Genomic DNA, 27,397 nt, shown 5'->3' with positions numbered 1-27,397 from the left:
ATTTGGTAGTGACGGGCACATCAGAACACATTGTCTGTTGTTGGCCGTGGGGCAAAGACGATCTAGCAGTCTTTCTTTGAAAATTTGTGACAGACATGTGTGACAGACATCAGCAGCTCTGGGCGACAGGCTCAGGTTGTGTACAGTCTGGATCCCCGGTGGCTTGTCTTGGGATGAGGGAGTAAGAGGGATCCGAGCTTAGAGAGAACAGTAGGGGCTGTCTATCCACTCCAAGAAATAGAGGAGGGGATGGAGAGAGAGAAGGGGTTTAGAGACAAGAAATCTCTAGCGAGTTAGTGTTGTGACCCACTCTGTTATAGGAGAGCCAAGAAAGAGCGGAAGTAAGCTGAGGAAAAGGCAGAGAAAAAAAGAGCAAAGAGACACAAATTAGAGAAAGAGAAATTAAAGAAGAGGAAAAGAGAGAGAGAGAGCACAGTAGGGCTTCTATCTCCATGGAGACTAACCCCAAAATACACCAGCTACCCTCGAGGGGGACTCTAATCCTGTTTCAATAGAATGAGGGGAGGGGAGCAACACACACAGAGGCCTGGTTGAAACCAGAGTGGGGGGGGGGCAGTGTGTATATGCCTGTGTGAGTGTGTTTATTTGTGTTTGTTTGCTTGCTTGTGTGTATGTGCGTGTGTGTTTGTGCATGCACATGACTGTGTGTGCATGTGAAACAAACGAGTGCCAAAGTAAACCAACAACAATACCATCACTCACTCCCATCCCTGAGAGTCACCCTCTCACCCTCTTCCTCCCTTCTCCCCCGTGGTCACTCACCCTCCATGGGGGTGTTGCTGTCGGGCCGGTTGGCAAACACCACATCCACATACTCCAGCTGCATTCTCTGTAGAGAGCTCCTCAGACCTGCGAGAGCGAGAGAGAGAGAGGTGGGTAGAGGGGGAGAGGGAGGGTGAGAGAGAGAGAGAAAAGGAAATGAAAGAGAGAGGTAAACACCTGTTAGAAACCTGCAGCTACAGAACGCAGAGGATCTGAGGGAAGGTGAGGGAGACCTTTCCTCCTCAGTCTCTCTCATCCTGTCAGATGAAGGCTTTGCTGTTTGAATCCCGAGAGGAGAGGAGAGAGGGGAAGAGGGATGAGGGGTAGAGATGAATGAGGCATTGTGTCTGTCAGCTCAGCTCCATTCACAAAAACTAATAGGAGAGCAGACGGATGAAAGGATGGAGAGAGGAGAGGATGGGACACAATAAGACAGGAAAGGCAAAGAAAGGAGGTGTGCACCTGACTGTGTACATATGAGTGTTTGTAAAAGTGTGTTTACGTGTATACTGTATGAGTGTCTGTGCATGTGTGTGTATACATGTGTGTACATTTCTGTGACAGATGAATGCCAGTCCTTCGAGTTAATCCTGCGAGGGAGTCATGCTCTCCCCTGTCACCATTCACACATCTTAATCCATGTCCTGTCATCTACAACCCGGTAATCCCAGAGCATTGCACACACGCATGTGCACGTGCACACACACTAATCTGAGCCTGCTCTGCCATGATTTTTACAAGCCTCTGAAGGGACTCTAGTTTGAAGTGACTCACACACCCACATGACGTGCACTGATCGGGCAGTCTTAAGGCCTCTACGTGCCTCTATTTGTGGAGATTAGCGGGACGTGGATAGAAGGGTAATACATCAAATGAATTCCATTGGTGGATATTGGATAAAGGAGGAAACAAGCAAGGTCATGAACAAAGTCCTGCTTAAAAATATCTTTACATATCCTGTCAATCAGTAGATAAAACCACCAAAAAACATCCCTGTCCAACACCAGTTTGCCTCACTAGTCCTCTACTCTTTACTATAGAAACCAGTTTAGACATCACTCAGAGATATGAATACGGTCATCAACTGTCTTTCTCGGCCCGACATCGATTGTCTTGAGGTGACATCGCCACACCTGCCAATGCCCTTCAAAAAATGCTGTGAACAGCTGTCACTTTTAGACAGATGCTGCATCGATTGGCCAGCAGTGACATCCACATCGACAGTTTGAATAGGTTGTCAACAACTGTGTCTCTCAGCCAATCGTGTGCTTCATCAGTTAGCCTGCGGTGACATCCACCACATTATGGTGACACAGGCGCTGTGCCTCAGTATTGTTATCTATCCTCCAGACAGGACAGCTGAGCCCAACTAATTTGCTATGCTCCTCTTTCTCTCCCTCCCTAAGTTTTCTTATTTTATCTCTATTGATCTTGCCCGCTCTCTTCCTCTCTCTCCTCCCTCCCTCCCTCTCTCTCTGTCTCTCCCCCCTTCTCCCCATCCTTTATCTCTCAGTTCTTCTTTGGGGGGAAAGTTAGAAGCTGATATGAATGTTAATACTATATGAGAGTGCTGCAGGAGGTGCAGGCACTGCTGTGGACGGGACGTTGTTGGGCTGGATCAGGGAATTGGTTTGGGGTAGCGTACGGATGGGGGTAACCTGGGTGTCAGGTTTAGCTGTGTAACACCCTAAAAACTGTCAAAGAGGAGACTGGAGGGACTGAAAGGGGAAACATGGTAAGGTGGGAGATGAGATGAGAGGAGAGGAAAAGGAATGGTAAGGAGAGGACAGAAAATAACAGGGGAGGAGAGGAGAGGAAAGGTAAGGAGATGCTAAGAGAGAAGATAACAGGTGGGGAGAGGAGAGGAGAGGAAAGGAGATGCTAAGAGAGAAGATAACAGGTGAGGAGAGGAGAGAAAAGGAGATGCTAAGAGAGAATATAACAGGTGAGGAGAGGAGAGGAAAGGAGATGCTAAGAGAGAAGATAACAGGGGAGGAGAGGAGAGGAGAGGAAAGGAGATGCTAAGAGAGAAGATAACAGGGGAGGAGAGGAGAGGAGAGGAAAGGTAAGGAGATGCTAAGAGAGAAGATAACAGGGGAGGAGAGGAGAGGAAAGGAAAGGAGATGCTAAGAGAGAAGATAACAGGGGAGGAGAGGAAAGGAAAGGAGATGCTAGGAGAGAAGATAACAGGGGAGGAGAGGAGAGGAAAGGAAAGGAGATGCTAAGAGAGAAGATAACAGGGGAGGAGAGGAGAGGAAAGGAAAGGAGATGCTAAGAGAGAAGATAACAGGAGAGGAGAGGAAAGGAGATGCTAAGAGAGAAGATAACAGGGGAGGAGAGGAGAGGAAAGGAAATGAGATGCTAAGAGAGAAGATAACAGGTGAGGACACTACAGGAGGGTATGGATAGAGGGGTGCTCATGTCTATCATATCATATTACAAATGGACCAACTCAAGACCCAGAGACATCCAACCCTGAATGGTAGTAGAGACATGCATGTACTTCAAAAGAGGAGGTTAAGTTCAACAGAGCACACAGGAGGAAATAAAATACAATTGTATTGGCCACATGCCCATGTTTAGCAGGTGTTATTGTTTCAGCCCCCTGCGGTTGAGAGCTCTATTTTTATGGAATGGTCTGCCTACCCATTGTTATGTGGCTCTTTCATACCGTCCCTAGGAGGGATGCGTCACTTGAGTGGGTTGAGTCACTGATGTGATCTTCCTGTCTGGGTTGGCACCCCCACTTGGGTTGTGCCGTGGCGGAGATCTTTGTGGGCTATACTCGGCCTTGTCTCAGGATGGGAAGTTGGTGGTTGAAGATATTCCTCTAGTGGTGTGGGGGCTGTGCTTTGGCAAAGTGGGTGGGGTTATATCCTTCCTGTTTGGCCCGGTCCGGGGGTATCAACTGATGGGGCTACAGTGTCTCCTGACCCCTCCTGTCTCAGCCTTCAGTATTTATGCTGCAGTAGTTTATGTGTCGGGGGGCAAGGGTCAGTTTGTTATATCTGGAGTACTTCTCCTGTCTTATCCTGTGTCCTGTGTGAATTTAAGTGTGCTCTCTCTAATTCTCTCTTTCTTTCTCTCTGGCAGGACCTGAACCCTAGGACCATGCCTCAGGACTACCTGACATGATGACTCCTTGCTGTCCCCAGTCCACCTGGCCGTGCTGCTGCTCCAGTTTCAACTGTTCTGCCTGTGATTATTAATATTTGACCATGCTGGTCATTTATGAACAGCACTTTGAGATATCAGCTGATGTACGAAGGGCTATATAAATACATTTGATTTGATTTTGATTTGAAGAGGCGCTGTTGCGCTTTCTTCACCACACTGTCTGTGTGGGTGGACCATTTCAGTTTGTCGGTGATATGTATCCCGAGGAACTTAAAACGTTCCACCCTCTCCACTGCTGTCCCTTCGATGTGGATGGGGGGTGCTCCCTCTGCTGTTTCCTGAAGTCCACGATCATCTCTTTTGTTTTGCTGACATTGAGTGACAGGTTATTTTCCTGACAACACACTCCGAGTGCCCTGTCCTCCTCCCTGTAGACTGTCTCATCGTTGTTGGTGATCAAGACTACCTCTGTTGTGTCGTCTGCAAACTTGACGATTGAGTTGGAGGCGTGCATGGCCACGCAGTCGTGAGTGAACAGGGAGTACAGGAGGGGGCTGAGAACACACCCTTGTGGGGCCCCAGTGTTGAGATTCAGCGGAGTGGAGATGTTGTTTCCTACCTTCACCACCTGGGGGAGCCCATCAGGAAGTCCAGGACCCAGTTGCACAGGGCGGGGTCGAGACCCAGGGTCTCAAGCTTAATGATGAGTTTGGAGGGTACTATGGTGTTGAGCTGTAGTCAATGAACAGCATTCTTGCAGCAATCAATCACAAGAGAGGGAGAAGAGAGAAAATAAAAAGTGATGTGGATATGAAAAGGAGGGGATTATAGAGGTGAACTGGGGCATAGAGTGATGTGGAGGACAAGACATAAGGAAGAGGAGGAGAGGAAATCAGCCACTTTACCTTCAATTATGTGCTTTCTGTTGAGTCCTCTCTCTGTCTCCGCTCTGGAAAAGAACACAGAAGTAAATATACACACAGAAAAGTATACACAAAAAGGCACACACCAGTGCATGCACACACACACACACAGAGAGAGAGACACACAGATTTACAGTGACTAGAGCATTGAACTTGTCCCACAAGCCTCTAATGAGCTGTCTACAAATCGATGAATAGACAAGAGACACAACAGGCCCTGGGAAGTGTCGGTAGCGACAAAACAAAGTTTATGGTCTGTCAGCACTGAAAATGCTATTCTCATAGTGGATGTCTGAGTCAATGAGAAACCGTCAGCAACATCATCCTCATCTACCCAGCCCTCCCCATTACTATCCATCTTCAGTCCTTTCTTTGTCTTTCTCTCCTTTTTTGTTTCTTCATGCTCACCCCCCTCTCTTTTGATAATATATGCCACTTAACAGACACTTTCAGGCAAAGCAACTTACAATACCGCTTGAATACATTTTACACATGGGTGGCCCCAGCAGGACTCAAACCCACGACCTGGTGGTGACATGCTCTACTGACAGAGCCACACAGACTCTCTTTCTTGCTCTGAGAGTTGGGGACTGATATTCCAGGCACACAGAGAACTGTAGCGTGGGGCTGAGTCATCCTGGATCTCTGGCTGTGTTATTCTCTGTTATGTTATCGGCTCCCCCAGCTGTGTGTGTGAGTCTGTTCAGAGATGCAGAGAACCCCGTCAGGCCCCAAACAGACTGCCAGGCTGGTTGTTTATCATCTCTCTCTCTCTCTCTCTCTCTCTCTCTCTCTCTCTCTCTCTCTCTCTCTCTCTCTCTCTCTCTCTCTCTCTCTCTCTCTCTCTCTCTCTCTCTCTCTCTCTCTCTCTCTCTCTCTCTCTCTCTCTCTCTCTCTCTCTCTCTCTCTCTCTCTCTCTCTCTCTCTCTCTCTCTCTCTCTCTCTCTCTCTCTCTCTCTCTCTCTCTCTCTCTCTCTCTCTCTCTCTCTCTCTCTCTCTCTCTCTCTCTCTCTCTCTCTCTCTCTCTCTGCGCTACTTTTGGCCTGAGTATGTGCACAGATCTTAGACACCCTCCTTCATCATAGTGCAAATCCAGCCTTTTATGGCTCTAGTGCACTGTAAAGGGAAGGGAGTTTAAGTTGAGATTTAACCTGCAGAGTCAGTAGCAGGAACGACTCCGACCTGACCAATTATCTAGTTCCTTATGAGGAACCTCAAATAGACAGGATATGTCTAATAAAGAGAAGATGAACAGGTTAGAGCTCACTGATGGATGATCCTGTTCAACTTCTGTCAAGACAGAACTCAGACAGTATACGGTATAGGATAGGTATAGGGTATAGGAGAGCCTCAGTACAGACCGTTCAAAGATCTATCCTACTTCACGCACCTCAGAATAACATGGGCTTGGTGCTCAGAGTGTCTGGGGAGGATCTTACTTACTTTCCTCCCCAGTAGAGCTTGGTGGTGATCACCAGACTGGACCTCCTACATAAAGACAAAGATCTATCCTACTTCACGCACCTCAGAATCACATTGGCTTGGTGCTCAGAGTGTCTAAGGAGGAACATACTTACTTTCCTCCCCAGTAGAGCTTGGTGGTGATCACCAGACTGGACCTCCTACATAAAGACAAAGATCTATCCTACTTCACGCACCTCAGAATCACATGGGCTTGGTGCTCAGAGTGTCTAAGGAGGAACATACTTACTTTCCTCCCCAGTAGAGCTTGGTGGTGATCACCAGACTGGACCTCCTACATAAAGACAAAGATCTATCCTACTTCACGCACCTCAGAATCACATGGGCTTGGTGCTCAGAGTGTCTAAGGAGGATCATACTTACTTTCCTCCCCAGTAGAGCTTGGTGGTGATCACCAGACTGGACCTCCTACATAAAGACAAAGATCTATCCTACTTCACGCACCTCAGAATCACATTGGCTTGGTGCTCAGAGTGTCTAAGGAGGAACATACTTACTTTCCTCCCCAGTAGAGCTTGGTGGTGATCACCAGACTGGACCTCCTACATAAAGACAAAGGGAGAGAGATCAGCCAGGCAAACAGAGGGAAAGACATGGACATCCTGATGAATACAGCCTTATGTAATGTCTTAATACTGTAGGGGAGTCAACAATATGGATCCTTCAGCTTTTCATACATGGTATTCAAGTATGAAGAAAAGTATTCTGGGACACGTTCTCTGAGCTTTGATAGGATACAGTGTATCTCCAATCCTCATCGCTTGGCTGTTTCATGTTTCAATCGGAGGCAGTGAACCGACATGAACTGAAGAACTGGAGATTGAAGACGTTATGATTGGAAATGTACATTGGAGAAATGAAGCAGCAAAGATGTATGAGATCAGTATGTGCTGATAGCTGAGGCCTGACCACCTACCAGCCTACCAGCCTTTGCATAGCCAAGAACACATAACTTTCCTCTGATTGCCATGGTTACTGCTGCAGACCTATTTAGCAGATGGGTGGATGAATGGAATTGAGATAAATCTGTGGTTTGATTAACGGTAGACTAACGGTAGATTAACGCTTGTTAGCTGGCCCCGTCTCTCTCTCTCTCAGTCAGACAGTCAGATACACACAGTTTAAAGACGATACATACCTCCAGCACTTTTTCTTGATGATGTTACCCAGGATTACCTCAGCTCTGTAATAAAGCAGGGAGATTAGCTCTAAGGGCGGGTGTGTGTGTGTGTGTGTGTGTGTGTGTGTGTGTGTGTGTGTGTGTGTGTGTGTGTGTGTGTGTGTGTGTGTGTGTGTGTGTGTGTGTGTGTGTGTGTGTGTGTGTGTGTGTGTGTGTGTGTGTGTGTGTGTGTGTGTGTGTGTGTGTGTGTGTGTGTGTGTGTCTACATGGTAGTAGCTGAGACAGACAGACAATACAGTTGTCATTTAATGAGCCTGTTTATCAGCGGTGCCGGTGAATAAACAAAGGCCAAGTGGGGCACAGAAAGCTGCAAAATAAGCTTTTTCTGATCAAGCTCGTGCCAAATTACGGAACCACATCAGCAAAGCTACCACATCATCCTCGACTGACGAAACACCATCGCAGGTGGAAGCTAGTAGTCATACTTATGCATCAGCTAGCACTAGCAACCTCCCAATCCCGACAGAGAACTCACTGCCTGGGCCCGACAATGACAGTGGCCTTGCTGCACCTCTACTTCCTCCCCTGGAGAATAGTGAAGATCTCCTTCTCCTCCTCCTCTCCCAGAAGACCAAGCCGATGGCTGCCAGAGACCCAGCGGCTAGTGGACTGGTTTTACGTAGCACAGACTTTATTTCAAGGTTGTGCAGAGAGCAGAAGTCGGCTAAGGTAGGCTTTTGGCCTACAGGACAGTTCTATAGTCCCACAAATATTTTGGTTACTGATTAGTATGCTGTTGCATTGACAATTCGTTTTACAATCTGCAATGTTTGAATTTCCCCCTTTAATTACTGAACAAGTAAATACTGTGCATTATTTCTGCAGGCCAGCATTCTGAATAGCAGCATTGCGACACCGTAGGCAGAGATCTTCGTGAAACATCAACATTAGGCTTAACATGAGGAAATGGTGACCAAATACAAATAAACATGTATCCATTAAAAGAAATCTATAGGCTACTACAAGCACTAGCACCTGACAGGCACAGCGGTCTAAGGCACTGCATCTTAGTGCTAGCGGTGTCCCTATAGACACTGGTTTGATTCCAGGCTGTATCACACCCAGCTGTGATTGAGAGTCCCATAGTGTGGCGCACAATTGGTCCAGCATCGTCCGGGTGAGGGTTTGGCTGGGGTAGGACGTCATTGTAAATAAGAATTTGTTCTTAACCAACTTGCCTAGTTAAATAAATAAAAACATAATCTGATAGGCAGCCTAGATCTCGAAATTTCAGAACCATGGACAGCGATTGTCTGTTCTTTGTGAGTGGCTGACGCATTAGATTTTTTGGAGGAGAGCGGGATCACAGGGAAACTGTGCTACGCTAGTGGTGCTACACATTGGTAGGTGACTTTACTGTTCCAATCTGTTGCTAAATCCAACCAACCCATTACTGTGGAATTCAGTTGAGGATGAAAACCGAAGCCCCAGAATGCTGTGTCAGAAGTCATTCGGGAAGATGGCACGTTTCGGGAAGATGGCACGTTTCGGGAAGATGGCACGTTTCAGGGAAGGTGGCACGTTTCGGGAAGATGGCACGTTTCAGGGAAGATGGCACGTTTCAGGGAAGATGGCACGTTTCAGGGAAGATGGCACGTTTCAGGGAAGATGGCACGTTTCAGGGAAGATGGCACGTTTCAGGGAAGATGGCACGTTTCAGGGAAGGTGGCACGTTTCAGGGAAGATGGCACGTTTCAGGGAAGACGGCACGTTTCAGGGAAGATGGCACGTTTCAGGGAAGATGGCACGTTTCAGGGAAGATGGCACGCTTTCAGGGAAGATGGCACGCTTCAGGGAAGATGGCACGCTTCAGGGAAGATGGCACGCTTCAGGGAAGATGGCACGCTTCGGGAAGATGGCACGCTTCAGGGAAGATGGCACGTTTCGGGAAGATGGCACGCTTCAGGGAAGACGGCACGCTTCAGGGAAGGTGGCACGCTTCAGGGAAGATGGCACGTTTCAGGGAAGATGGCACGTTTCAGGGAAGATGGCACGTTTCGGGAAGATGGCACGCTTCAGGGAAGATGGCACGTTTCAGGGAAGGTGGCACGCTTCAGGGAAGATGGCACGCTTCAGGGAAGATGGCATGTTTCGGGAAGATGGCACGCTTCAGGGAAGATGGCACGCTTCGGGAAGATGGCACGCTTCAGGGAAGATGGCACGCTTCGGGAAGATGGCATGTTTCAGGGAAGATGGCACGCTTCAGGGAAGATGGCACGTTTCAGGGAAGATGGCACGCTTCGGGAAGATGGCACGCTTCAGGGAAGATGGCACGCTTCAGGGAAGATGGCACGCTTCAGGGAAGATGGCACGTTTCAGGGAAGATGGCACGCTTCAGGGAAGATGGCACGCTTCAGGGAAGATGGCACGTTTCAGGGAAGATGGCACATTTCGGGAAGATGGCACGTTTCGGGAAGATGGCACGTTTCAGGGAAGATGGCACGTTTCAGGGAAGATGGCACGTTTCAGGGAAGATGGCACGTTTCGGGAAGATGGCACGTTTCAGGGAAGATGGCACGTTTCGGGAAGATGGCACGTTTCAGGGAAGATGGCACGTTTCAGGGAAGATGGCACGCTTCGGGAAGATGGCATGTTTCGGGAAGATGGCACGCTTCAGGGAAGATGGCACGTTTCAGGGAAGATGGCACGCTTCGGGAAGATGGCACGCTTCAGGGAAGATGGCACGCTTTCAGGGAAGATGGCACGCTTCGGGAAGATGGCACGTTTCGGGAAGATGGCACGTTTCAGGGAAGATGGCACGTTTCAGGGAAGATGGCACGTTTCAGGGAAGATGGCACGTTTCAGGGAAGATGGCACGTTTCAGGGAAGATGGCACGTTTCAGGGAAGATGGCACGTTTCGGGAAGATGGCACGCTTTCAGGGAAGATGGCACGTTTCAGGGAAGATGGCACGTTTCAGGGAAGATGGCACGTTTCGGGAAGATGGCACGTTTCAGGGAAGATGGCATGTTTCGGGAAGATGGCATGTTTCAGGGAAGATGGCACGTTTCGGGAAGATGGCACGTTTCGGGAAGATGGCATGTTTCAGGGAAGATGGCACGTTTCAGGGAAGATGGCACGTTTCAGGGAAGATGGCACGCTTCAGGGAAGATGGCACGCTTCAGGGAAGATGGCACGCTTCAGGGAAGGTGGCACGCTTCGGGAAGATGGCACGCTTCAGGGAAGATGGCACGCTTCGGGAAGATGGCACGCTTCAGGGAAGGTGGCACGCTTCAGGGAAGATGGCACGCTTCAGGGAAGATGGCACGTTTCAGGGAAGATGGCACGCTTTCGGGAAGATGGCACGTTTCAGGGAAGATGGCACGCTTTCGGGAAGATGGCACGTTTCGGGAAGATGGCACGCTTCAGGGAAGATGGCACGCTTCAGGGAAGATGGCACGTTTCAGGGAAGATGGCACGTTTCGGGAAGATGGCACGTTTCAGGGAAGATGGCATGTTTCGGGGAAGATGGCACGTTTCAGGGAAGATGGCACGCTTCAGGGAAGATGGCACGCTTCAGGGAAGATGGCACGCTTCAGGGAAGATGGCACGCTTCAGGGAAGATGGCACGCTTCAGGGAAGATGGCACGCTTCAGGGAAGATGGCACGCTTTCAGGGAAGATGGCACGTTTCAGGGAAGATGGCACGTTTCAGGGAAGATGGCACGTTTCAGGGAAGATGGCACGTTTCAGGGAAGATGGCACGTTTCAGGGAAGATGGCACGTTTCGGGAAGATGGCACGTTTCAGGGAAGATGGCACGTTTCAGGGAAGATGGCACGTTTCAGGGAAGATGGCACGTTTCGGGAAGATGGCACGTTTCAGGGAAGACGGCACGTTTCAGGGAAGATGGCACGTTTCGGGAAGATGGCACGTTTCAGGGAAGATGGCACGTTTCGGGGAAGATGGCACGTTTCAGGGAAGACGGCACGTTTCATACTGTATAACAGGATCTACTATTAGAACTTGATGAACTGAACCATTATCAATGCTCTCCATATTCACTGTATGCATCCTGTACTATGTTCAATCATGTGTGCATGTACTAGCGTGGCTTGGTTCAGCCTCAGCTGAATTCTCATTGTCTTGGCAACTATGTTGAATTCACAAACAGTCTGGCATGCACCCACGCTGTGAACCTACTTGCTTTAGAACTAATCCCATTCCATATGGTTGACTCACACCACTGTCAGCTTGGCTGACCCCTACACTGCTTTGCTTTATCTTGGCCAGGTCGCAGTTGTAAATGAGAACTTGTTCTCAACTATCCTTCCTGGTTAAATAAAGGTGAAATAAAAAAAACAAATAAAATAGCCGTTCCTGTTTTCAGGCAGGTGTTTTCAGGTAGGTAGGTAATAGGTATTCAGATCACACTCACTTCCCCCCAGCGTAAACTTCGGCTGTGTCGAAGAGATTGACCCCGTTCTCGTAGGCGATGGTCATCAGCTGCTCAGCCACCTGAGCAACACAAGAGGCTTCATCAACCCAGGAGAGAACAGAGAGCTGGCAGCTGAGAGGCATTCAGCAGAGACAAAACAAGAGAAAAGATTTTTGAAACTCAAAATGAAACTAAGCAGTTCTCTGTAGCTCAGTTGGTAGAGCAAGGGCACTTGCAACGCCAGAATAATGGGTTTGATTCCTGGACCGCATGTATGCACACATGCCTGTAAATCTATTCAGATCAAATCATCTGCTAAATAGCATATATTGTACTGGGTCGAATTCAGCAAAAACAAATGAGAGAAATACATTTTGGTTGGGATTTGTGCCATGAATGCTAAAACGTTAACATGTGGAAACAGTGACAGGGAAACTAAACCAAAGCATGGATTGTTGTCAGACGTTGTTCATAGACTGCTTACAGGGTAAGGAAACCAATGTGTCATTTGGGTGAACTATCCCTTTTTCTACTATTTCAATGTTTTAGTAGCTAAATGAATGTTGTCTTGTTATCTAGTCTGTGGGATCTCCCTGTTACTATACATAAAATACACCCTGTAGTTTTCCCACAACACTTTGTCTACTTTTTGTGCCTGCAGGCCACTTTCACAAGGACAATGCAGTCTACCCGTATCAGCGTCTCCAGTAGACAAATGTCACAGTTCAATGCCCTCACTCCACCAGTGTGTGTGTGTGTGTGTGTGTGTGTGTGTGTGTGTGTGTGTGTGTGTGTGTGTGTGCATGGCATGCATGTGTAGGCGTGTGTCATGTATGTAAATGTGTGTGTGTGTTTGTTCAACTGTGTGTGAACTGTCTTCATGTCCTTCTCTCTGTCCATGTGTGAGCCAGAAAGAATCTGGGGTTTTGGCCCAAGGATCTGAGAGGCATCAGGGTGAGGGAGTGATAAGGCAGAGGAGGTCTTGGTGCTAACAGGAGCTGACTGGGAAGGAGATCTGTTTTGGGACGACCACAGTAACCAGGGATCCGGGATAGCTCAGTTGGTTGAAATGCTGCGCTGGTAACACCCGTGTTGTGGGTGCAATTCCTTAACGGTCTCATGCATAGCTTGTAATTTGAATCCTGACTTACCTCATCTGAAATCTGACCTCCAAACGTTACCCAAGTACCTAGGAAAAATACATGTCAAAGTCATAATTCTGGAACAAAAAAAAACATTTGTGCAAAATGGAACATTCTAATCTATACTTTAAACCCCTATATGTTGATAGTGATAGAAAGTGTCACCACAAGTCACCCAAAATGGAACATTCTAATCTATACTTTAAACCCCTATATGTTGATAGTGATAGAAAGTGTCACCACAAGTCACCCAATTGCAAACTTTGGACACAAAAATATGACTAACACTCTCAAATCCAACATCTAACAAAAAATGTGAAAGGTCAGAGGGCACAGTAGGATAAGTTCTGGCAGGTTCAGTACTCCTCTTGTTTCTCTCCCTGTCACAACCCTGGCCTCGACTATACTTACCCATGATTCACCACCGCTAAACCCACCCTGGGTGGAGCTGCGTGTGTGTGTGTGTGTGTGTGTGTATGTGTGAGTCCTTTCATGTGTGTGTGTGTTATGATGCTAACTTTGCTCCCGGTCGTTGCATGGTAAAGCTACAGCCCCTCTGTCCTTGTCAGAATTGCCTAGCATCACCCCAAAATAATTCAGTTACTGTGTGTTTACTGTTTGTTGACTTCTCCCTTTACCCTCAATTACCCCCTCAGTGTTTCAGCTGGGTCATTAGAGTTGCTGTACAAGGCAATAGGCGAGTATGACTTATTTGCCTTGCTCAAAATCACAAGGATGACTTTATATTGTACTATTACTACACACACACACACACACACACACACACACACACACACACACACACACACACACACACACACACACACACACACACACACACACACACACACACACACACACACACACACACACACACACACACACACACACACACACACACACACACACACACAATGACAATGATGTGTATGCATCAATGGGGCCGGAAGCCGTGCTTGTTATGATTCTGAACGGTTCAAATTCGGCAGCTAGCTAAACAACAACTGCAACAGTGTATTTGAGAGACAACATGTGCTCCTTTTTCTAAGCAAGCTCCATCTGTTTTGCCCCGTAGTTGTGCACGAGTCGATTCTGTTGCTAAACAACCAATCCGTGTAGGGTATAGTTGCTTAAGTATTCATAAGGCAGATGAATTAAATCAATCCTATCAAAGTTAACCCCTTGGTGTGCATTAGATATGGGTGATAATTGAGCAGCTTGTTTTCTGAAACCAGGAGCACTGATTAAATATTAACAAGAATAAGATTAAATCGCTGTAAATAGCTGCACACTGTCCCTCCACACTCAGAGTATAGAAGATGCAAAACTTTGCCTCTCTGTATCTATGTCACACACACACACACCCCTTTGCACAAACCCATGGATGCTAATCAAATCATTAGCGATTTGTCGCCAATGCTAATTAAACGTACTCACCGAGGCCCAAACAGGAAACACGCAGGCCTGATTTCCCCAGGTTCCTGTGGAAAACACATCCCATAATGTTACTGAGATGAAGAAAACTAGTGTTGCATGTTCATGATACTAGAAACACACACATCCTCTTGTCTCTTGACAGTCTAACAATGGCATGCTATTAGATGGGATGTAAATACATGAGACATGTACACAATTCACTGGCAGACGTTTGCTCCGTTTTGCACGAAAACAATTGAAAAGGAACTGAAAATCAATTGTAGTTGCTGCGCGGAGCGTTTAATAATGGTCATTGTGACCTTTATTGACCTTCTCATATTTGATCAGGGAGAATCATTGGAACACGGGATCACCTCTGTCACTGGTCCAATTGTGAATCAGAACTGAGAAATTACTGGGAGAAGAGAGTTGATTTAGCCCATCTATCACACACTACACTCTCACATTGGATTTTCTCTGGCCCTGAAGCATTGTGATGTAGCCACTTGAGTGCTATATGGGCTGATGGGACTCGTTTCATTACTTCATACTGTACCTCTGTGGGGTTTGAAATTATAGGTTTGATTTTGTACAAAACAATAACTATTTTTTGTTGTTTAGTAAGCCATCAATCTTTTTTTTCAGTCTAAGATGGGGGTTTTTCTAAATCAGACTCTTAAAGAAATACACACAGATATTTTTATTTATTTAACATTAATTTAACTAGGAAAGTCAGTTAAAAACAATTTCTTATTTTACAATAGGGTTCTACACCCGGCAAACCATCCCGTAACCCAGACAATGCTGTGCCAATTGTACGCCGCCCAGGATTGAACCAGGGTCTGTAGTGACGCCTCAAGCAGTGAGATGCAGTGCCTTAGACTGCTGCGCCACTCGGGAGCTCTTACTCACATACAGTATGCACACATGCACGCTCACATGCACACAATCTCGCACACACAACAGAGATAACAGACAATTCTACCCTAAAACATGACATTGTTATTGTAGCATCTCCCACCATCACCACTGCAGTGCTATTTTATTACTCTAATACGACTGCAATCGCAAACACTTTCACCTTTATCTCTCTCAAACACTCTCATGCACACGAGCATGAATGTGCCCGCACGCACACAAACACACTCATGCACGCTAGCATGAATATGCACGCACGCACACACCCCATTACTCACTGTAATGCAGGACTAAACGTCCTTACATATTCCTGAATCAGAGAAAACAGCAACGTCTATCTCTAAGAAGTATGCCACTGCTCTCAGGCAAAGAGACGTTTTCACTGACTCCATTCTCCATTAAGACTACCAACACCATTAATGACACTGTTAACGGCTAAGCAAACAACTAATGGGCCTTACAGGGCGAGACATGGCCATTTGAATCGAACCCCATGTTATCAAACATCACTTCAGACCAATACAATTAGGCAACATAAGGCTAAATCACTCACAACCACTGGCAAAACTGTGATGTCATGCCTTAGACCATTGCGCCACTCGGGAGGCCCCCAAGCTGCGCTTCTTAACACCCACTCGCTTAGCTGCACCAATTTGTCGGAGGGAACACCGTTCAACTGCTGACCGAAATCAGCTTGCAGGCGCCCAGCCCGCCACAAGGAGTCACTAGAGTGCGATGAGCCAAGTAAAGCCTACCCCGCCATAACTCTCCCCTAACCCGGATGACGCTGAGCCAATTGTGTGCCGCCCTATGGAACCCCAGGCTGTAGTGACGCCTTAGACAGCTGTGCCACTAGGGAAGCTTCTTATACACATTCAACGATCACTTCTTTCTAATAAATCCTGCAGAGTGATAAGTGCACCTGGGATCACATCTGAAAGTGTTCTAGATTACCCTGCAGAGTGATAAGTGCACCTGGGATCACATCTGAAAGTGTTCTAGATTCCCCTGCAGAGCTCTTCCTGTAGACCGAGAGACATCGTTTGGGAAGGTAGCTATAATCTCTAATGGCTGGCCTCAGGGAAGGTGTCTCTCGTTAGGGAAGCAGCATAGGTAACGAGCTACGGGGCATCACGGCAGGGGGTGGAGACACCAATGATTCCAGAGATTTGACTTTACTCAAGTCTAGAGGTGGAGGGAGAGGAGTGGGAAGATTTAACCTTGAGAGTTGTAATGTGTGCATGTGTGTTTGTTTGTTTGTATGTGGGTGCGCATGCGTGCGTGCTTGTCTGCTTGCCTGTGTGTATGTTTATTTTGCAGAAGACATTTGTTCTAGACTAGGCCATTTATATAGTATAACACATTCAGTACAGTCAACATGCAAAACATATAGTATATTAAACACAGTTTCTTATGCATGGGGGATGCCTAAATGTGAAAAAGCCTTAAAGTGAAATGTCAAATGAGCCACATGAAGACACCCCAATCGTACAAACCGTCCTGTCACGCCACATAAACATCTCCTGCTACGTCGCTATAGCTACGTCGCTATAGCTACTCGCTAGCGCTATTTTTATCCCATATTCCCACATCCTCTGTTTAAATACATGATCAAATTAACATCTAGTGAGACTTGAAAACACACCCTGAAAATAGTGGAATAGTCACCACTTACACTCCAGGAGAGATATAATGAATCCCTGAGAAGCTGTTTCATAGCTATCTCATCAAACTTAGACTATGGAAAATAACTTTGAGGGAAAGTTGGGATATTAGGGGCTGCCAGAGAAAAGCTATGAAGCAGAGAGAGGAAATGATAAACTAAGCCGACAGCCGTTGCTCAGGGATAGCCTGCAATTGGCCTTGACTGACACTTGGTGGACCGAGAAAAGAGGGTGAGGAAGAATAGTGCGAGAGAGACAGAGGGGAGGGAGACAGACAAGTAGATGGAGGAAGGAATTGGTACAGAGGGAATTGGAGTGATAGGGGATGAGGGAGGGAGGGAGGGAGGGAGGGAGGGAGGGAGGGAGGGAGGGAGGGAGGGAGGGAGGGAGGGAGGGAGGGAGGGAGGGAAAGAGAGAGAGAGAGAGTCCAACATGTAGATTGTCACAGAGGGGAGAATCTAAAAATCCAAAAGTCTATGCAGATCAAACACACTTCGCTAAATGACACAGAATGAGAAATGTGAAATGACAGCTGGTCCCCCACAGGGTTCTGTGTGTGTGTGTTTGTGTGTCTGTCTGTGTGCTTGTGTGTGTGCGTGCGTGCATACCATGTGTGTGTGAGTAAATGATCTGTGCATGTTATGGGACCCAACTAAACTTTAATACTGGACCCCTGGAATTGATGGGACCTCAAAGGTACTGAATGGGGAGGGAGATGGGTCACATACCCAGCACAGCCACTTTGGAACTTGTGTATGGAAAATTCAACATCTCGAGTCTTCCTTGGTCACTAATTACATCGGTGGGCAATTTACTTTATTATAGAGCTAGTGTTTAATACATAGGTTTGTTGAAGACATACAGTTGAAGTCAGAAGTTTACATACACCTCAGCCAAAAAACATTTAAACTCAGTTTTTCACAATTCCTGACATTTAATGCTAGTAAAAATGACCTGTCTAAGGTCAGTAAGGATCACCACTTTATTTTAAGAATGTGAAATGTCAGAATAATAGGAGAGAGAATGATTTATTTCAGCTTTCATTTATCACATTCCCAGTGAGTCAGAAATTTACATACACTCAATTAGTATTTGGTAGCATTGACTTTAAATTGTTTAACTTGGGTCAAACATTTCGGGTAGCCTTCCACAAGCTTCCCACAATAAGTTGGGTGAATCTTGGCCCATTTATTCTAACAGAGCTAGTGTAACTGAGTCAGGTTTGTAGGCCTCCTTGCTCGCACATGATTTTTCAGTTCTGCCCACAAATCTTCCATGGGATGGAGGTCAGGGCTTTGATGGCCACTCCAAAATCTTGACTTTGTTTTCCTTAAACCATTTTGCCACAACATTGGAAGTATGCTTGGTGTCATTGTCCATTTGGAAGACCCATTTGCGACCAAGCTTTGACTTCCTGACTGATGTCTTGAGATGTTGCTTCAGTATACCCACATAATTTTCCTCCCTCATGATGCCATCTATTTTGTGCACCAGTCCCTCCTGCAGCAAAGCACCCCCACAACATGATGCTGCCACCCCCGTGCTTCACGGTTGGGATGGTGATCTTTGGCTTGCAAGCCTCCCCCTTTTCCTCCAAACATAACAATGGTCATTATGGCCAAACAGTTCGATTTTCGTTTCATCAGATCAGAGGACATTTCTCCAAAAAGTACGATCTTTGTTCCCATGTGCAGTTGCAAACCGTATGTCTGGCTTTTTTATGGTGGTTTTAGAGCAGTGGCTTCTTCCTTGCTGAGCGGCCTTTCAGGTTATGTCGATATAGGACTCGTTTTACTGTTGATATAGATACTTTTGTACCTGTTTCCTCCAGCATCTTCACACGGTCCTTTGCTGTTGTTCTGGGATTGATTTGCACTTTTCACACCAAAGTACGTTCATCTCTAGAAGACAGAATGGGTCTCCTTCCTGAGCGGTATGACGGCTGCATGGTCCCATGGTGTTTATACTTGCGTACTATTGTTTGTACAGATGAACGTGGTACCTTCAGGCATTTGGACATTTTAATTGTAATTTTTGTGGAGGTCTACAATTCTACAAGGTCTTGGCTGATTTCAGCAAAGAGGCACTGAGTTTGAAGGTAGGCCCTGAAATACATCCACAGGTACACCTCCAAGTGACTCAAATGATGTCAATTAGCTTCTAAAGCCATGACATTATTTTCTGGAATTGTCTAAGCTGTTTAAAGGCACAGTCAATTTAGTGTATGTAAACTTCTGATCCACTGGAATTGTGATACAGTGAATTATAACTGAAATAATCTGTCTGTAAACAAATTTTGGAAAAATGTGTTTTGTCATGCACAAAGTAGATGTCCTAACCGACTTGGCAAATCTATAGTTTGTTAATGAACAAGAAATTTTGGAGTGGTTGAAAAACAATTTTTAATGACTCCAACCTATGTGTATGTAAACCTTCGACTTCAACTGTACATACACTACCGATCAAAATATTTAGAACACCCACTCATTCAAGTTTTTTTTCTCTATTTTCTACATTGTAGAATAATAGTGAAGACATCAAAACTATGAAATAGCACAAATGGAGTCATGTAGTAAGCAAAAAAGTGTTAAACAAATCTAAATACATTGTATATTGCAGAATCTTCAAATAGCAACCTTTTGCCTTGATGAGAGCTTTTCACACTCTTGGTATTCTCTCAACCAACTTCACCTGGAATGCTTTTACAACAATCTTGAAGGAGTTCCCACATATGCGGAGCACTTGTTGGCTGCTTTTCCTTCACTCTGTGGTCCGACTCATCCCAAACCATCTCAATTTGGTTGAGGTCAGGGGATTGTGGAGGTCAGTTCATCTGATGCAGCACTCCATCACTCCCCTTCTTGGTAAAATAGCCCTTACACAGCCTGGGGGTGTGTTTGGTCATTGTCCTGTTGAAAAACAAATGATAGTCCCACTAAGCGTAAACCAGATGGGATGGCGTATCGCTGCAGTTTGCTGTGGTAGCCATGCTGGTTAAGTGTGCCTTGAATTCTAAATAAATCACAGACAGTGTCACCAGCAAAGCACCATCACACAATGACTTCTTCTCCCTTCAATGCTTCACGGTGGGAACAACACATGTGAGATCATCAGTTCACCTACTCTGCGTCTCAAAAATGCACGGCCGTTGAAACCAAAAATCTGAAATTTGGACTCATAAGACCAAAGGAGAGATTTTACCGGTCTAATGTCCATTGCTCGTGTTTCTTGGCCCAAGCAAGTCTTTTATTCTTATTAGTGTCCTTTAGTAGTGGTTTCTTTGCAGCAATTTGAACATGAAGGCTTGATTCACGCAGTCTCCTCTGAACAGTTTATGTAGAGATGTGTCTTTTAATTGAACTCTGTGAAGCATTTATTTAGGCTGCAATTTCTAAGGCTGGTAACTCTAATGAACTTATCCTCTGCAGCAGAGGTCTGGATCTTCCATTTCTGTGGCGGTCCTCATGAGCCAGTTTCATCATAGCCCTTGATGGTTTTTGAAACTGCACTTGAAGAAACTTTCAAAGTTCTTGAAATGTTCCATGTTGACTGACTTTCATGTCTTAAAGTAATGATGGAGATGTTCTTGCCATAATAGGGACTTGGTCTTTTACCAAATCGGGCTATCTTCTGTAAAAAGTCACAACACAAAAGATTGGTTCAAACGCATTAAGGAAAGAAGTTCCACAAATAAACTTTTAACAAGGCACTACTGTTAATTGAAATACATTCCAGGTGTGTGCAAAGCTATCATCAAGACAAAGGGTAGCTACTTGTCTTCACTATTATTCACAATGTAGAAAATAGTACAAATAAAGAAAAGCCCTTGAATGAGTAGGTGTTCTAAAAATGTTTGTCCAGTAGTGTAGATAGGTTTGTATAGTCTAATGCAGACAATTATATGATGCATGATTTACTAAAACTTTTAGATTATGGGAAACTTATGTCTCTGCCTCTAACAAGTTCGTGGTCACACAATTCAGCAGTATTGCATTGCATTCTGTTTTTGGCCAATAGAGGCAGGCTATTTGGTTTATCTGTCTGTCGAATAAGAACTGAGCTGTCCATCCCTGGTACCCTGAAGTGTAGTGGCCTATCCAATACATCACCCTGGTGCTATTTATCAGTCAGAGTAGGAAACTGTACTAAATGGTGTAAGTAGTGGAATTCCTGTGATTGAAGGTTTATGAGAGCCTCTGATGTGAAATGGGAAAAGTGGCCAATAGTGATAAATCAGTACAGTAGGATATACAACCACACACACACTGGTGCATGCACACACACACACACACAAACAGAATACACAAAAGTCACAAACAGTAACGCACGAAACACAGACATACAAAAAGGCACACTTAGACTCACTCACACATACAGAGGGGCATCCAGGCATGGAATGATAAATGGCTCATTCTGGGGGAAAACGCCAGTATAAGGGGAAAACACCAGTATAAGGGGAAAACACCAGTATAAGGGGAAAAAAACAGTATAAGGGGAAAACGCCAGTCTAAGGGGGAAAACGCCAGTCTAAGGGGAAAACACCAGTCTAAGGGGAAAACACCAGTATAAGGGGAAAACACCAGTATAAGGGGAAAACACCAGTATAAGGGGAAAACACCAGTCTAAGGGGAAAACACCAGTATTAGGGGAAAACACCAGTATAAGGGGAAAACACCAGTCTAAGGGGAAAACACCAGTATAAGGGGAAAACACCAGTATAAGGGGAAAACACCAGTATAAGGGGAAAAAAACAGTATAAGGGGAAAACGCCAGTCTAAGGGGGAAAACGCCAGTCTAAGGGGAAAACACCAGTCTAAGGGGAAAACACCAGTATAAGGGGGAAAACACCAGTCTAAGGGGAAAACACCAGTCTAAGGGGAAAACACCAGTCTAAGGGGAAAACACCAGTCTAAGGGGAAAACACCAGTATAAGGGGAAAACACCAGTCTAAGGGGAAAACGCCAGTCTAAGGGGGAAAACGCCAGTCTAAGGGGAAAACACCAGTCTAAGGGGAAAACACCAGTATAAGGGGAAAACGCCAGTCTAAGGGGGAAAACGCCAGTCTAAGGGGAAAACGCCAGTATAAGGGGAAAACGCCAGTCTAAGGGGAAAACGCCAGTCTAAGGGGAAAACACCAGTATAAGGGGAAAACACCAGTATAAGGGGAAAACACCAGTATAAGGGGAAAACACCAGTATAAGGGGAAAACACCAGTATAAGGGGAAAACACCAGTATAAGGGGAAAACACCAGTCTAAGGGGGAAAACGGCAGTATAAGGGGAAAACACCAGTATAAGGGGAAAAAAACAGTATAAGGGGAAAACACCAGTCTAAGGGGAAAACGCCAGTCTAAGGGGGAAAACGCCAGTCTAAGGGGAAAACACCAGTATAAGGGGAAAAAAACAGTATAAGGGGAAAACGCCAGTATAAGGGGAAAACACCAGTCTAAGGGGAAAACACCAGTATAAGGGGAAAACGCCAGTCTAAGGGGGAAAACACCAGTCTAAGGGGAAAACACCAGTATAAGGGGAAAACACCAGTATAAGGGGAAAACGCCAGTATAAGGGGAAAACGCCAGTCTAAGGGGAAAACACCAGTATAAGGGGAAAACGCCGGTCTGAGGGGAAAACACCAGTATAAGGGGAAAATGCCAGTATAAGGGGAAAACACCAGTATAAGGGGAAAACGCCAGTCTAAGGGGGAAAACACCAGTCTAAGGTGGAAAACGCCAGTCTAAGGGGAAAACGCCAGTCTAAGGGGAAAACGCCAGTCTAAGGGGAAAACACCAGTATAAGGGGAAAACACCAGTATAAGGGGAAAACGCCAGTATAAGGGGAAAACACCAGTATAAGGGGAAAACGCCAGTCTAAGGGGAAAACGCCAGTCTAAGGGGAAAACACCAGTATAAGGGGAAAACACCAGTATAAGGGGAAAACACCAGTATAAGGGGAAAACACCAGTATAAGGGGAAAACACCAGTATAAGGGGAAAACGCCAGTCTAAGGGGAAAACACCAGTATAAGGGGAAAACGCCAGTATAAGGGGAAAACGCCAGTATAAGGGGAAAACACCAGTCTAAGGGGAAAACACCAGTATAAGGGGAAAACGCCAGTATAAGGGGAAAACACCAGTATAAGGGGAAAACACCAGTATAAGGGGAAAACACCAGTATAAGGGGAAAACGCCAGTCTAAGGGGGAAAACGCCAGTCTAAGGTGGAAAACGCCAGTCTAAGGGGAAAACGCCAGTCTAAGGGGGAAAACGCCAGTCTAAGGGGAAAACGCCAGTCTAAGGTGAAAACGCCAGTCTAAGGGGGAAAACGCCAGTCTAAGGGGAAAACACCAGTATAAGGGGAAAACGCCAGTATAAGGGGAAAACGCCAGTCTAAGGGGGAAAACGGCAGTATAAGGGGAAAACACCAGTATAAGGGGAAAAAAACAGTATAAGGGGAAAACGCCAGTATAAGGGGAAAACACCAGTATAAGGGGAAAACACCAGTCTAAGGGGAAAACGCCAGTCTAAGGGGAAAACGCCAGTATAAGGGGAAAACACCAGTATAAGGGGAAAACACCAGTATAAGGGGAAAACACCAGTATAAGGGGAAAACACCAGTCTAAGGGGAAAACACCAGTATAAGGGGAAAACGCCAGTCTAAGGGGAAAACGCCAGTATAAGGGGAAAACACCAGTATAAGGGGAAAACACCAGTCTAAGGGGAAACCGCCAGTCTAAGGGGAAAACGCCAGTCTAAGGGGAAAACGCCAGTATAAGGGGAAAACGCCAGTATAAAGGGAAAACGCCAGTCTAAGGGGAAAACACCAGTCTAAGGGGAAAACACCAGTATAAGGGGAAAACACCAGTATAAGGGGAAAACACCAGTATAAGGTGGAAAACACCAGTATAAGGGGAAAACACCAGTATAAGGGGAAAACACCAGTATAAGGGGAAAACACCAGTATAAGGGGAAAACACCAGTATAAGGTGGAAAACACCAGTATAAGGGGAAAACACCAGTATAAGGGGAAAACACCAGTATAAGGGGAAAACGCCAGTATAAGGGGAAAACACCAGTATAAGGGGAAAACGCCAGTATAAGGGGAAAACGCCAGTATAAGGGGAAAACGCCAGTCTAAGGGGAAAACACCAGTATAAGGGGAAAAAAACAGTATAAGGGGAAAACGCCAGTCTAAGGGGGAAAACGCCAGTCTAAGGGGAAAACACCAGTCTAAGGGGAAAAAGCCAGTCTAAGGGGGAAAACGCCAGTCTAAGGGGGAAAACGCCAGTCTAAGGGGAAAACGCCAGTCTAAGGGGAAAACACCAGTATAAGGGGAAAACACCAGTATAAAGGGAAAACGCCAGTATAAGGGGAAAACACCAGTATAAGGGGAAAACGCCAGTCTAAGGGGAAAACGCCAGTCTGAGGGGAAAACACCAGTATAAGGGGAAAATGCCAGTATAAGGGGAAAACACCAGTATAAGGGGAAAACGCCAGTCTAAGGGGGAAAACGCCAGTCTAAGGTGGAAAACGCCAGTCTAAGGGGAAAACGCCAGTCTAAGGGGAAAACGCCAGTCTAAGGGGAAAACACCAGTATAAGGGGAAAACACCAGTATAAGGGGAAAACGCCAGTATAAGGGGAAAACACCAGTATAAGGGGAAAACACCAGTATAAGGGGAAAACGCCAGTCTAAGGGGAAAACGCCAGTCTAAGGGGGAAAACGCCAGTCTAAGGGGAAAACACCAGTATAAGGGGAAAACACCAGTATAAGGGGAAAACACCAGTATAAGGGGAAAACACCAGTATAAGGGAAAAACACCAGTCTAAGGGGAAAACGCCAGTCTAAGGGGAAAACACCAGTATAAGGGGAAAACACCAGTATAAGGGGAAAACACCAGTATAAGGGGAAAACACCAGTATAAGGGGAAAACGCCAGTATAAGGGGAAAACACCAGTATAAGGGGAAAACACCAGTATAAGGGGAAAACACCAGTCTAAGGGGAAAACGCCAGTCTAAGGGGAAAACGCCAGTCTAAGGTGGAAAACGCCAGTCTAAGGGGAAAACGCCAGTCTAAGGGGAAAACGCCAGTCTAAGGGGAAAACGCCAGTCTAAGGGGAAAACGCCAGTCTAAGGGGAAAACGCCAGTCTAAGGTGAAAACGCCAGTCTAAGGGGAAAACGCCAGTCTAAGGGGAAAACACCAGTATAAGGGGAAAACGCCAGTATAAGGGGAAAACACCAGTATAAGGGGAAAACACCAGTCTAAGGGGAAAACACCAGTATAAGGGGAAAACGCCCGTCTACGGGGAAAACACCAGTATAAGGGGAAAACGCCAGTCTAAGGGGAAAACACCAGTATAAGGGGAAAACACCAGTCTAAGGGGAAAACACCAGTATAAGGGGAAAACGCCAGTATAAGGGGAAAACGCCAGTATAAGGGGAAAACGCCAGTATAAGGGGAAAACACCAGTCTAAGGGGAAAACGCCAGTATAAGGGGAAAACACCAGTATAAGGGGAAAACACCAGTATAAGGGGAAAACACCAGTATAAGGGGAAAACACCAGTATAAGGGGAAAACACCAGTATAAGGGGAGAACGCCAGTCTAAGGTGAAAACGCCAGTATAAGGGGAAAACGCCAGTATAAGGGGAAAATGCCAGTATAAGGGGAAAACACCAGTATAAGGGGAAAACACCAGTATAAGGGGAAAACGCCAGTATAAGGGGAAAACACCAGTATAAGGGGAAAACGCCAGTATAAGTGGAAAACGCCAGTATAAGGGGAAAACGCCAGTATAAGGGGAAAACACCAGTATAAGGGGAAAACGCCAGTATAAGGGGAAAACGCCAGTCTAAGGGGGAAAACGCCAGTCTAAGGGGGAAAACGCCAGTATAAGGGGAAAACGCCAGTCTAAGGGGGAAAACGCCAGTCTAAGGGGGAAAACGCCAGTATAAGGGGAAAACACCAGTATAAGGGGAAAACGCCAGTCTAAGGGGAAAACGCCAGTCTAAGGGGAAAACACCAGTATAAGGGGAAAACACCAGTATAAAGGGAAAACGCCAGTATAAGGGGAAAACACCAGTATAAGGGGAAAACGCCAGTCTAAGGGGAAAACGCCAGTCTGAGGGGAAAACACCAGTATAAGGGGAAAACGCCAGTATAAGGGGAAAACACCAGTATAAGGGGAAAACGCCAGTATAAGGGGAAAACACCAGTATAAGGGGAAAACGCCAGTCTAAGGGGAAAACGCCAGTCTAAGGGGGAAAACGCCAGTCTAAGGGGAAAACACCAGTATAAGGGGAAAACACCAGTATAAGGGGAAAACACCAGTATAAGGGGAAAACACCAGTATAAGGGAAAAACACCAGTCTAAGGGGAAAACGCCAGTCTAAGGGGAAAACACCAGTATAAGGGGAAAACACCAGTATAAGGGGAAAACACCAGTATAAGGGGAAAACGCCAGTATAAGGGGAAAACACCAGTATAAGGGGAAAACACCAGTATAAGGGGAAAACACCAGTCTAAGGGGAAAACGCCAGTCTAAGGGGGAAAACGCCAGTCTAAGGTGGAAAACGCCAGTCTAAGGGGAAAACGCCAGTCTAAGGGGGAAAACGCCAGTCTAAGGGGAAAACGCCAGTCTAAGGGGGAAAACGCCAGTCTAAGGGGAAAACGCCAGTCTAAGGTGAAAACGCCAGTCTAAGGGGGAAAACGCCAGTCTAAGGGGAAAACACCAGTATAAGGGGAAAACGCCAGTATAAGGGGAAAACGCCAGTATAAGGGGAAAACACCAGTCTAAGGGGAAAACACCAGTATAAGGGGAAAACGCCAGTCTAAGGGGAAAACACCAGTATAAGGGGAAAACGCCAGTCTAAGGGGAAAACACCAGTATAAGGGGAAAACACCAGTCTAAGGGGAAAACACCAGTATAAGGGGAAAACGCCAGTATAAGGGGAAAACGCCAGTATAAGGGGAAAACGCCAGTATAAGGGGAAAACACCAGTCTAAGGGGAAAACGCCAGTATAAGGGGAAAACACCAGTATAAGGGGAAAACACCAGTATAAGGGGAAAACACCAGTATAAGGGGAAAACACCAGTATAAGGGGAAAACACCAGTATAAGGGGAGAACGCCAGTCTAAGGTGAAAACGCCAGTATAAGGGGAAAACGCCAGTATAAGGGGAAAATGCCAGTATAAGGGGAAAACACCAGTATAAGGGGAAAACACCAGTATAAGGGGAAAACGCCAGTATAAGGGGAAAACACCAGTATAAGGGGAAAACGCCAGTATAAGTGGAAAACGCCAGTATAAGGGGAAAACGCCAGTATAAGGGGAAAACACCAGTATAAGGGGAAAACGCCAGTATAAAGGGAAAACGCCAGTATAAGGGGAAAACGCCAGTATAA

The 27,397-nt window shown here is 46.1% G+C and overlaps 1 protein-coding gene across 1 annotated transcript in view; it reads right to left on the bottom strand.

The window, feature by feature from the left end:
- Nucleotides 1–27,397, bottom strand: part of LOC135559048 (voltage-gated potassium channel subunit beta-1-like) — a 97,643-nt gene that overhangs the window by 28,958 nt on the left and 41,288 nt on the right. Inside the window, exons 2-8 of the mRNA XM_064993383.1 lie at nt 14,440–14,483; nt 13,012–13,049; nt 11,861–11,940; nt 7,444–7,488; nt 6,803–6,847; nt 4,806–4,849; nt 784–870 (exon numbers count right to left, since the gene is read on the bottom strand). Coding sequence (XP_064849455.1) covers nt 784–870; nt 4,806–4,849; nt 6,803–6,847; nt 7,444–7,488; nt 11,861–11,940; nt 13,012–13,049; nt 14,440–14,483 — 383 coding nt within the window. The remainder of the gene's footprint in view (nt 1–783; nt 871–4,805; nt 4,850–6,802; nt 6,848–7,443; nt 7,489–11,860; nt 11,941–13,011; nt 13,050–14,439; nt 14,484–27,397) is intronic.

The sequence above is a fragment of the Oncorhynchus masou genome, chromosome 17 (assembly GCF_036934945.1).
Source record: "Oncorhynchus masou masou isolate Uvic2021 chromosome 17, UVic_Omas_1.1, whole genome shotgun sequence".
Taxonomy (NCBI): domain Eukaryota; kingdom Metazoa; phylum Chordata; class Actinopteri; order Salmoniformes; family Salmonidae; genus Oncorhynchus; species Oncorhynchus masou.
This window is presented reverse-complemented; position numbering and strand designations above follow the sequence as displayed.